A 13,386-nucleotide genomic window follows, 5' to 3' on the forward strand; every position below is an offset into this window, starting at 1 on the left:
TTTCAATAAAATAAACATAGAATTTATTGGAATAGTCCTAAACTTTGTAACACTTAAATCAACGTGAACAGTTTAAACGATTTTGCAAGAATGTTAATAAGTTAATAAAAACGATAATCATTAAAAATACATTAAATGCAAATTATATTAAAAAACACCACTTTACAGAATATAAAACGAAATTTACAATTTTCCTCCTAATTTCTATATGGAGTTTATAGCTACTAAGCGGTATTATGTCAAGTTAGACTGCTTTAAAATTTGGGCTATACATCAAAAAAACGGACAAGGAAAAACACTAAGCTAACGTCATTAATATAAAATTAAAAAAGATTAAAAAAGCTGTTATTTGGATAACAAACAGTTGAACAAATAATAACTGAACTCAATTTATAAATGCCCTGCACTCATGGCCTCTAACAAGTATTTACACTATACAGTATCCGAAAATATCATCCTTATAAAGAACTTGCTCCACGTATTATGGATAAAACGTTTATTAAAAATATTCGCGTATACGCAAATCTGGACTCCCCTAAAATTACAACCCTGCATTTATTATAAGGATGTATTTATGTAAGACACGCTTTTTACAACGTATTTGTACTCATTTAATACAAAAAAAAAACAATATAAATATACATACATTGGAAAAACTAAGAATAACTTGATTGTCTTTGAACCTTACCAGCTAATTTAAAATCTTCAATAAGATTAACTTCTTTTAGAATAATACACTGGTGTTCTTTAATTGCTTAACATTAATTTTGCAGTCTTCAAATTGAGATTTTCGGTTATTTTGTACAGTGCCGGAAGTATTTATCGCCTTGATAACAACGAATCAAGATTCATCCTCGACGCCAATAAATAATTATCGTCACCTATGGGCGCAGCTCTGAAAAAAAATCATCAAACTTTAACTCGCACTTCGAGCAAACCACTCACAAGCTGCCGTATTTCGTATCTCTGGCTAAGGTCCGCATATATGTCTTGTGTTTGGCATCAATTTTCGCAGCGACATCTCGCAGCTCACTCACAACTTTAAAAAACTGCTTGACGTCGTGGTTCCCGTACGTTTTAAACTGTAAAATATCCTTCATAAACGCCTCAGGCTGGCACATGATCAACTCCAGTTGATTCATATGCGACATAATCAACGAATGAATCCTTTGCAACTCCCGCTCTGGATCCAAGGTTATGTGAAAATTATTGCTATCGTTTGACGACACTTTGCTGCAACCTGGCGCCAACTCGTTCGGAGATTCACAACTGTAAAGCAAAGTCAGCAAAAAAAAAACACAAAATTTCTGGATCATACCATGACCACCTCCCGTTGATAAAAGCGGACGGATGATATTGATTCAGCCGGTTTTGGTTATTCTGGCACATTTTCGTGAGCAAATCCACCCACTCTTTCTCCTCGACACAATTGGCCGCTTGCACGTACAAAGTACGTCCGTCTTGAACGATTTGGAACATGTTTTTCATTTTAAACGACTTCTCCGTTAGCCTTTCCACAGCCAAAATATTCGACAAAGGTATCTGACAAAGAGCCTCCTTGCCTTTGCTTTTAGCGTAACTCAAATTGTGAGTCGTCAATTTGAAATAGCGCTGCTTGAAGTTCTTCCTACCGAACCTTTTCCGGCCCTGAGCACGCTTTATCATCAGTCTGGCAATAAAAATAAAGATAAAGTACGGATATTTCAAGGTAGCCAAAACTTTCGGAAAAGATCGTGTGTCTAGAGTTTACCAGTTTTAACTACATATCTAAAAGTTGTTTTTTCCGCTGATTTTTACAAAATTTTGCAAAGTAATAGCGTTTCTGATTAAAAACGTTATTATTTTCACCACAGTTCAGTTTAGTATTTAAAAGCTGAGTTTTTAGCTCAAAACTTGATTTTAAGAGATTGTAAAAAACAATACTTTTCTTGAGCCAAATCGACAATTTTTTGAAAACATTAAAGATCTTGCTGCAAAATAAATGTGTGTAACAAATTTGAACGTTAAAAAAGCACAAATAACACTTTTTGATTCAATAATTTGTTCGCTAAATTTTGTAATTTATTTTCTTTTCTTTATTTTCTTTTCCTAATTATTGAAACATGTGGTATAACACCTGAAAAAGACAAAACTAATATAAGTTTTTTTTAGTATTTAGCTCAAAACGTGTTTTTAAGCGATGGAAAAAGCAAAAGCAATACTTTATAAAAACCAACGCGGTAATTTTTAAAATGTTTGCCCAATAAAGGGCCTTGAATACTTGAAAAAGCAAAAAAAATGGCATTATTTTTGGCAAACTTTGAAGAAAAAAAATAAAGACAAGGCCAATTTTGACTCAATTCGAAGATTTTTTGAGTAATCCGTGATAAAATTTCACAAAAAAATGCGTTTTGGGTGAAAACGTCCTAATATGAGGTAGAAATGGCAACATAATGTTATTTTCGATCCAATATTAATGATATTTCAACCTGGTATAAAAGATCAATCCTTTCAATCAAATCAATCCTTTTTCCAATTAATTCCGCAAATATTTAGAATTTTTTTTACAAAATGTTGTGAAATTATTACGTGTCTTTGAACTAAATCGGCAATTTTTTTAATACATTTATACGAAATTTTGCAAAATCAATATGTGTAACAAGAGTGAAAGTTAAAAAAAGCAAAAATAAAAACCCTTTCGACCAAATTTGGTAGAAAATGCAAAGATAAAATTATTATCAATGATTTTTTTAATAATTACTGATAAAATTCCGCAAAACAATTGTGTCTTTAGGTGCAAACCTCAAACCTCAACGTCAAAATAAGGAAGGTTTTTCAATATGGTTTTGTACAATTCGAGAAAAAATGCGTTTTCATCTTAAAAACGCGCTTAAACGCTTGCAGAATAAGAATTTCGTTGGATTTTTCGAACTAGATTCAGTTATTTTTTAGTTTATTTTTGACAGAATTTCGTTCGAAAATTACAAAATGTGTAATGTAATTTTTGAGCCAATTTTAATTAAAAAATTGTGTTTAGATCTGGCTCTGGTGTTATTCTGGTAAATCAAGACTGATCAATTCCATATTTTTTGGCGTCCCAGCACAAAATTTCAAACATGCAACACAAAAACTGACCTTTTAATTTCCCTATTTGTTGCATAACAATAAAGATTGTTATTAATTCAAGTTTATTTGAAAAGCCAAAACTTACCCCTCTTTTAAAGTCACAGGTGTGTCGTTATCGCGATTTTCCGGATTCGAAATCGCCGAAATAATTTCCAAAAACTGCCGAACGGCTGTAACGTGAGTCTCTGTGTAAAATTCTTTATACAATGACTCCATATATTCCTCTTTGCAAACTTGTTGACTCGACCTGCAACTCACAAGATTGCCCAACGACTGGATGGTTTTTGAAATCAGTGTCAACGTCCGATTGATTTGACTATCCTGTAAATAGAATAGTATACTTCTGTACCAAAAATTGTGACGAATGACTTACGATTTGTTCATTCGTCAGGTCAAAAAGTCGTGGTCCTAATATCGCCGGTGCAAAAAACCTCAAAAAAATGAACCCCGAAATGACCGAATATCGAACTTCCTTGTTTTCCGGAAACCGTTTCATCGCACATTCCTTCAAATTGTAAAATATCTGGCACATGAGAGCTGGACAATGAATCGCGCTTTGAGTTATTGCTTTAAAAACTTTAAGGACGTAAGTTTTGAGATTGTTGAGATTTGTTTGGACGGTATTGGAATCACGGACGCGCGTTGGATCGATTTCGCACGGTTTTCTTTCACTAAAAATGAGCTCAATTGTCGGCCGTAAAGTCTTGTGCAGATACTGGAGACCGATGAGACGCATCGCTTCATCCATCATTTTCGAAACGAGAGTATTACCGCGGAATATTGTAGTCGGATCCCTGGAAAAAAAATTAACAAAACCAATTAGCAACACCTCTCCCAGTTACGTCAATTCGTCGTTCACACGACGTAACTAATTCCACGGTAATTAAGTACGGTTTTGCTTTTGGTAAAATTTTATTACAGCTTGTGGAAACATGGCGGGGGCGGAAATTGTTGTGAAAAGTCAGCCCACGCGTTCGATTTAATGAATGAAAACGGCGCCGCCCTCACCCCTACCGTACGAAAACCCACACGTATTTCATTCAATCGGAGGAAAGAACCTCCCACCATTTCCCAACTTTATACACATGTGTATAAATATTTAATTGTGTGGACTGCACCCACATATATCAATCAATACCTACTAATTGGAGGCCAAGAAGCGTTTTGTTTTAAAAAGGTGGATTTGTGAGGTGACCGGAAACGACGTCACTATTCGAACTATTATTACGTTTTTAGATCAATTCCGGGATTTCTAAACATAACAATTTATCGGAAGTTTCGGAAATTGGAAACGCTAAATTCGAAAGCAGCCAAACTAAATATATTACAGGAAAAACAGCAAGAAATCGAATTTCTATAAGATTCATGGCAATTAATGGGCCACCTACAATACCACTTTAATGATAACATTGATAATGAAATCGTTCGAAATATTTCGTTCGTAGTAAAAACTGACAACGAAATGTTAAAAAAATATATGCATAGATAATAATTTTAGTTCGAAAGCATTTTCAAAATGCATTGAAATCTTACTCTTACTTTGGTTGATAATTGACAATTCTTTCAGCATTATTTTAAATGTAATAAAAAATTAATCTAAAATTTTCTTTCTTCAAACATCAAAATACATTTTTTATGAATAGAAGCTGGTTTGTGTGAAAAATTAAGCTATGCTTGCACCAAATAAATAAAGTCCAATTCAGAAATTTTTGACGAAATTTTGAAAATAATTGAGATCCTAGCTGTAAAACGGACAAAAACTCTCGAAAAAATCTAAAATATTCGGCGTCTCACTGACAAAATTTTGCAAAATAAATGCGTTTCTGAAAAAAATTAAAAAACGACAAAATTATTGTTACATTTTCGAACTGATTTAGTGATTTTGCAATGTATTCCAGAAGAAATTTCGCTAACAATTACGTTTTCGCTGAGAAAAATAAATGAATAATAAATAATAATAATAATTTCGCAAAATAACTGAGCATCTGACTGGAAAATATGGAAGAATATCCAAAATTCTCGTTTAAAAACTGTTTTTAAGTCATGGTTTTCCACAACGAAATTTATAATTAATAATGTAATAATATAATAATAAAATCATTCGTAATCTCTCGTTAAAAAATAAAATAAAATGATTCTCTATTTTAAATAGCTGATTTAATAATGTGTGATATACTCTTTCAGCATCAGTTTTAAACATAAAATTGGAAAAATTCAACATTTGCCCTTCTTTAAATTAAATGTGAAACACTTATCATAAAAAAACAAAATGCATTTAGAATAGATGATAAAGAAAACCTTTTTTTTGGTGAAAACATTAAATTACTTTCAAGTACTAAATAGATAACACACAATTCCGAAATACGCTCAAAAAAGAAAAAAAATAAGGCTTCTTTTTGACAAAATTTTGCAAAATAAATGTATTTCTGAATAAAAAAAGCGTGCTAACAAAATTCAAAAACGACAAAGTAGGTGATTGTTCAGCCTTAATGGAGTAAAATTTGTTGAAGAAAACAAATATTTTTACGTTTTCGAACTGGTTTAGTGTTTTTGCGGTTTATTTTTGAAAAAAATTCGCTAACAATTTTGCTAAAAAAAACTAGACTAAAAGTCATTTCGATCCAATTTATTGATTTTTTGTACAGATTTAACAAATTCTTACAATTTTTTTTGTTGTTCAAATCATCGTTTTCTATTAAAAATAAAGTAGTTCACAATTTCTCATTCAAAAACATAATAAAACCGGTGTTTTTGATTGCTGAATAAAGAGACAATAATTTTTCATTATTATGAAAATTTAATTATGAGTCTGTCTTTCGTGTAGGTACTGCAAAAACCTGTAAAAAATCAACATAGTCTGTGCAATGTTTGCTTTGGGAATTATGTCGTCAAACACTGCATCATTACGTCTGACCTGCATCCAAAACTCACTAATTTTATTATCCTAATAACAGTTAACTAGGAGCTTGTTGGTAACGGCATTATATTTTCACTCATAATTTCTCCATTGTCATAATAAAACAAAAACGCCAGATCAAAAAATAGATTAACTTTAATGGCTTTAAGATCGATAACAAATTTATTCTAATCAGTTCTAATCTGTCCCAATTAATTCAAATCATTTTTATAGCCCACCAACAATTTTACATCAAACCTGAAAGAATTAAAAATCAAATAACAAAGACTGACCTTTTGCCTTCATAAAAATAAACGCCGCTAAATGTGCTCAAATAAACGGAATACTTACGTCAACATCGAAATTTCGGCGTCGGCCAAAGCCTTGATGATGGGAACAATTTGACCATGATGCATAAATATCCTAACCAAAGGTTGGGCAATTTCCATCTTGCTTGATATGATTTCGCCCAAAACGTATACAGCACTTGAAGTAATCGGCTGTTGACAACAAAAAACACAAAAATTTGAAACATTTCAGGCGGGCCCACAAACCTTCGTGTCGACACTTTTCAGCAACAGATGCTTCAAAGACTCGTATATTTCGGCAGGAAAGACCCTGTCCTCATTGTACTGCACTTGGAGTCTGAGCGAACCCAGAGAATTATCTTTGGACAATCTTGTACCGGGTGGCGTCGAGTACGTAAAGGACGGACGATTTTTCGCCGATCTGGGCTGAAGGAAATACCTGTAAAAAAATTTAAATTAACGTCACGCGTTTATGACGCTCATATTTATTCAAGTCTTCACAAACCGCAAGTTTTATGGTCCATTCTTAGTGTTGGCGACTTATTAAACATCATTACTCATTTCCCACATTCGTGATTTAATTAATTAGTCATTGGATCGCGAAAATTTACGACGGCGTTTACGACAAACAAAATTGATTTCATTCAAGACAATTTCGTTTCCACCGTCAAAACAACAATAAGAAAAAACAATGAATTATTGAATTAACAATGCATGCAATTCTATTTTTGACGACGGTCATGTTAATGGATTGTATATTATTGTTTATGATCTGAACAAGTGACATTTTCCTGAAAGGCAATTTTACTGGAATCATGTCAAGAATGTGGCCTCAATAATTAAAATCGCAAGTGTTGAGATTAATTGCAAAATTTTCCTTTTTAGGGTGACAAGAAATCAATAAAAACGGAAATGATGTAATTTATATACAGCTAATATCCCTGATTATGCTTAATTAACGCCCAACTAACCCATTCTAATTACTGAATTTTAAACACCGCCAAAAACTGATATCTTCATTACTTTTTCAAACGGGGTTTCTCAAGACTTATGATGGGAAATTACAACTTTAATTGTGTATAATGATGTACTCGTTCTTTTCGATGGTATCTTTTTCAATTTCAATTTTCAAAAAGAATCTCACACAGTAATGACGTGAGCCACGGATTGCTTCAAGAATCTAAATTCTGTTACTTAAGTACAGTTTACCTTTAAGTTTCTTATTGTTCATTGTAAAACAATCCCATTTTCTGTGATTGTCAGCTGAGATTATTCATTCCTGTGAGTAAGGAATTACGTTATCACTTAGAAAAACTCTAACGCAGATTAATTAATTTATTAATACAATCGCTAAAATGGGGTATCGTTGCGTCAGAAAATTATTAATAAACGGTAATACAAGTTGCAAGTGCACGTACAAATCTTAAATATTAAAGTATCGACTTCTCATCCAAGAACTATACTTAATTTTACCACTTCCTGCATTAAACTGGGGGGAACAAAAAGTGGTTACTACATTTTTTATGTTTTTTGTTAATTAGTGGTTCACAATTAAAAATATGTATCCAATACACCCTATAATTTAAAATATCTAACATAAAATTACTTGATTGCTTAGAAAATTAATTAATAATATCAAGACATGTGTAATTAGAATAGCGACTGTGAGGAGCGACTCTCATGTCATAACTGTTAAAATAATAAGATGTCAAGTCAGAAACTAGCAATTACCTGTCCCTACAGTGACGGCACTTATGGGACTTATAATTAAGTGCTGGTATAAAAAGAAAAAGATCACTGAACTAAGAAAAATAAAGCACAAATAAATGCACAAGTTGACAGCTGTTTTTTCTCAATATAACAATTAAATACTCATTTAAAATTTAGACAAGTGTGGCCACTGCTTTGATGAGAATTTATATGGCTATTAGTTGTTTTTTTTCCATTGTCTAATTTTTAAATTTACTGTTCAGGCACATAAAATCGACATTCATTGCAAGTTCAGTCTCGTAGTTCACTGTGAATAAAAGAACAACTGTTTCAGCGTGAACTGTGCACATGACATTGCAACATACATTTTTATAACGACCTGAATAATATATGTGTGTATGATCGTAGAAAAGAAATGTTATGATTCATGAAAAACGGATACGATCGTCTGATCCTACGCAAAATTCGTCACCGACGTAAACTTTACTGTTGTTGTAATGCTAATCTCACGGTCATTAAGACACGATTTTTCTAAATAAAACTGACGGGGATTAATTTCTTCCGTTACACTATTTAATCCGGATATAGGTCAAAAGCAATTATTAATCAAAATAATTATAACCTCGGCTTATCTATTTCAATTATGAGAAAATCATAATCAACAAGAAAATTTCACATTCTGTGTAACATCCGGTCAGTAGCGACTGAATTCTTTCCAGTTCCGACATGGGAAAATTTTGCCATGTAATTAACCAAACTAGGAGAAATTCATAGCAGCGAAGAGACTAAATTTATTTAGCGACTTTTATCTATTTTTTAAATAAATAGGAACACGATTTACCCGACTTTGTTTATTTTATTACGTGTGAATAAGTGTGGAACCAGAGACTAAATTAATTATTTCATGAAATCAAGCCAAAAATTAAAAAAAAAATGGTAAGTTCATGAAACCGAGTCCCATATTTTTACCTTTTTCGTGTCTTTTAGCACTTTTATCAGCTAGAAGCGCAATTATTTTCTAAAATTTCAAATTTTTCCAATTTTTTTCGAATAATTTCACAAAAACTGACTGAAAAATCACTAAATTACATCGATTTAATGTTATTTAAGCCTGTTTTACTTATGTTGACTCGAACCAGAAACTCATTTATTTTGCAATATCTCTTCAAAAGACGCCTAAAAATCACAAAAAAATCGATACTTTACCTGTTTTACTGAAAATCTTGTCAAGAATTTGCCAAAGATAACAAAATTTGACCAAAAGTCGTATTATTTTTACATTTTTCAAGTCTATAAGCACGTTTCTGACCTAAAATAATCACTGATAATTAGCCCAAACAGACTAAAAAATTACTAAAACACGACAAACACGGTCTCACACATTATTTAATTTAGATTAAGTCGTCGTTTTCTCTCAGTTTAAAGCCATATTTTAGCATTTATACGGTGAGTTTTTTTATTTTTAAACAAGGATTCGACCGAAATCAAAGGTTTTCAACTAAACTGGTGTTTAAATCATCGTTTTCCAAGCCAGGATAAATCGATTTCAGGCTTTCTTCTGCGGGATTTGTCATTTTTGAGCAGAGAATCATCAGAAACCATTTTATTTCAACAAAACTGTTGCTTAACTGCGCTTTCGGTCAGCGATTTTAGCTTTTCTACAGCGAGTTTTGCCGTTTTTAACTCATGGTTCAGTCAGAAACCCAATAAATCGCACAAAATACGTCAAAAATAGCCATACATTTTTCTTTATTGAGCTTTCAAGCACGTTTTTAAGTCAATTATAATGCTTTAATAGGAGACTATTTTATTATTAAGTGATGGCGCAAAGTATAAAAAAATCAAACCATGTACATAATCAGTTTGAACAATTTATCTGAGTTTTATCTTCTCTAATTTTTTTCTTATTTCCTCTAATAAATTATTGCCATTTGTAAATTAATTAATAGAAGCTTCACCTTATTTTCAAAATTTGGTGAGTCAAGCTCTTTTGCGAGAGCAAGCGGCCTTCAAAAAATATTAACTAATAAATTGCGAATTAGAAAAATGCTTGAGACAATCGAACCCATTTCCGGTAAAACCGCAAATTAAAACCAGAGATGACTAAGAACAAATTACCAAAGATAAAAAATTTCTCCGATTTCCAGTCACCAAAAACGCAATAGTTGATAATTGGCTTTCATTCGAGCCCCCTTACCAGGCATTCCTCGGCGCCGCATTCTGCTGCTGTATCCCGCTCAGCTGCACCCTCACCTCCCCCAAAAACACGTCATCCCCCATTCCGGGGGCGTCGTGCCAGATCGACACGTTCAACTCACAGATCTCCACCTCCTCCCCGCACATATCCTTATCCCGCCCCTCGTATCCGTCAAAAATAAAAATCTCGTCGAACTGCGGACACGTCGTTTTTTTCCTCACTTTCGTCCTCTTTGACACCGTCTTACGGTTCGTGTAAGTCACACAGGCCACAGCGTACGGATCACAAGCACCGTTCTTCAACGTCAGATCTAAACACTTCACCACTTGCACCGACAGACGGTCGTTGCGGGAGTAGCAATTCACCCATTTGCTCTTGTGGTGGCTGGAGGAGAATTTCAGCTCAATATTGACTTTGCCCTGCACCTCCGAGTCCGCATCCACGGGCTTTATGGCGAACCAATGGTCACGGTTGTTGTACGAGGAGAGTTCCTCGCGCTTTATGGCCACCTTGCCCAGGACCTTGTTCTGTTTGAGGTGCTTGTCTCGGTCGAAGAGGTAGATCGAGATGAAGCGGAAGTCCCGGGGGACCTCGAACTGGTACTCCTCGCCGAAAAAGGGGCTAAAATCGCAGTTGTTAGGCTAAGTGGTGAGGTTAGGTTTGACTTACTTCAAAGTTTTCTCAGCCGTCTTGGTTCTGTAAATCTCCTCCTGGTCCAGGGAGAGGATGCAGTAAACATCTCGTGCAACCGAAGACAGGTTTGATCTGGGTTGCAGCTGCTTGGCCTCTCCTGGAAAACGACAGTGAGCCAAATAAAGCCCCAATCTGTTATTTTTGGGCAAAATTTCAAAAAATTGTCACCACCTGCTAAGCGCTTGAACCTCAAATGTCAACAAAGCAACCGTTGACATAAAATCGAACAAAAGACAATCGCCCAACTGTCAATCACCAGCCAAGTGTCTCAGTGAAATTTGTGCGTTTAACTGGATTAATTAGTGTAAGGTGCACTCACCGATTTTAATTTTGAGCCTTTCCTCGACTCTCACTGGGACGTCCGCCATGTTTCTGTCTACTCCATGTTCTATTGAAAAAATGAATGGATCGGTTTGACATGAGTACAGACAGTGGACCGCATCAAGTCGCCCAGCTGCGTAGCCAACTTCAGGAGTGTGGCACGAAAAAAGGCGCCATTTTCGAGGGTTGTGAATGGGGCTGTCCAGCACGTGCTGTTATTCACCACCGGGTTTTATGAATGAACTGAATGGGATTGCGAGCTCTGCACTCACAAATCGTTACAAAGTGGCGCAAAGAGCGCACTACGCAAGTTCCGAGTGTATGAATGAACAGAAAAAGCACACCGTATGTTCCCATAACTCATCCATTGCGATTAATTAATACAAATTTCATGACGGTGCTAGCACGTGGAATTATTCACTAGAGGGATTCCAGGACCGGCTCTTCCGGCAGATGGGCATCTATAAATAATCCGGAGCGATGTGATTGGGTTTTGAGTGCCATTCATGTCTCGCCCACGTTTGTTGTATTAAAGATTTGTTGTTATTTTTGTAAATAACGCGAGAGCGAGTCATGACGTAGCGAATCTCTGATAATTTTCGAGACAAACTTGTAAACAAAAATATGAATGGATTTAATGAATGGAGCATTTTTAAAGCGAAATGGCTTGAACTGCTCGGCCATAAATTGGCGTCAATTGAACGCAAATATCACTAAAAGTTTAATTTAGTTCACTGATAACGCCTTTCGTCATTTTTATTACAGTCTAACCGAGTCTGCGACCCCTACATGAGTCTGAATTAGTGTGAACTGGTCGTTAATTAATTAAGTGATTTATTGTTAAATCTAATTGGTTTAATTTATGACCATTATTTTCGTTAATACAGTTTCAATATGCAAAAAGGAAAACTTTCCCATCACTATTCTCAAAAATGGTTCAGTCATTAGAGGGCAAAGTAGACCACTGTGGTTTTCTAAACGAGTTCTGACAATTTGCAAGAGAAATTATCGTGAGATATAATTTTAAGTTGTATGAAATGACAATACCAATGTGAACATGCCCCTGTTTTATTTATTTACACTAATTAAAATTGATATATTTGTTTTTAGGAGCTGCTTATTTGTTTTGTAAGAGATAAGCAGTTTTGTAGAAACTTGAAACAAAACAAAAATTTATGTATATTTGAATTTATATCTATACATACTAAAAACATATTTTGAAAATTACATTACTTCAAAACAAAGTGTCACAATAGGACAATTATAGGACCCATCTGACAAAAACAGGCATTTCTGTTGGCTAATGTATTTTAAATGATATTGTGTATTTGTTTTTTTTCAATCAGACTCTCCAATAAACGGACTCGGACAATGCGGACATCATGTCATACGCGTCTCTTATTAAGTAGTTATTATTATGTCAATACGTCAGAAAATTCGGGGAATCACATAAGCGGGTACATGTTTTTTTCAGAAGAGGTTAATTATGTGTATTGTTTAATTGCACAAGTTCTTATATGCACTTGTGGTGTCTATAGGCATACGTTAGTACATCATTTAATTTTTTATACATCATTATTGTGGCAAATAAAAATAAAAAACGAAATTCTAGCAAACAGGAAAGAGCGGAGGAAAATTCCAAGCAGCAAATATTGTTTAAAATGATGAAAAGATGAAATGGCAGTGGAAACGTTTTTAAAATGCAAAGTTTTTTTGAAAACTGAAAGATTGAAAATATTAATAAATTAACTTACAATTGGTTTATAAAACTGCTTGGCGACGATACTGGAAATTCACATTTTTAAGGCATCTGAAGGGTGTTAAGAAAAGTTTTGATTATGGATGAACAAGATATAGTTTTTGAAGAAAAAAAATTTTTTTTCTAATAAATAATCTATAAGTATTTAATAAATTTAGTTTGTTTTTCTTTCTATGTATAAAATAGTATTTCTCTTAAAGGGACACCTCCATTAACCGGACAAAAATCATGTCACCGCGGGTGTCCGCTTATAGGAGCTTTCACTGTACCACTAGTAAATTAATTTTAAACCTCTTATTTTCTTTAATCTTGAAATCCTAAATTCAGTTTTCATTATAGGTATAGTTTACCTGTTCAGCATTTTTTATTACAATTTTTTAAATTTTATTAATCTTTA

General features: G+C 33.7%; 1 protein-coding gene across 2 annotated transcripts; it reads right to left on the reverse strand.

The window, feature by feature from the left end:
- RasGAP1 (Ras GTPase activating protein 1) lies at positions 1-11,563 on the reverse strand. 2 transcript variants are annotated; one of them, XM_962079.4, is made up of 10 exons: positions 11,229-11,562; positions 10,886-11,006; positions 10,217-10,837; positions 6,556-6,748; positions 6,353-6,501; positions 3,479-3,899; positions 3,191-3,426; positions 1,319-1,669; positions 946-1,269; positions 1-895 (listed from the first exon to the last, which is right to left on the reverse strand). In XM_962079.4, exons 1-10 carry the CDS (start codon positions 11,275-11,277, stop codon positions 820-822), a joined length of 2,541 nt encoding a protein of 846 aa, XP_967172.1. In that variant the 5' UTR covers positions 11,278-11,562; the 3' UTR covers positions 1-819. The 2 variants fall into 2 exon arrangements, with proteins under 2 accessions (XP_967172.1, XP_064212707.1); XM_064356637.1 differs by lacking the exons at positions 6,353-6,501; positions 6,556-6,748 and having other exon boundaries at positions 11,229-11,563.
- Between the last annotated feature and the right edge of the window lie 1,823 nt (positions 11,564-13,386).

The sequence above is a fragment of the Tribolium castaneum genome, chromosome 5, assembly GCF_031307605.1.
Source record: "Tribolium castaneum strain GA2 chromosome 5, icTriCast1.1, whole genome shotgun sequence".
Lineage (NCBI taxonomy): Eukaryota > Metazoa > Arthropoda > Insecta > Coleoptera > Tenebrionidae > Tribolium > Tribolium castaneum.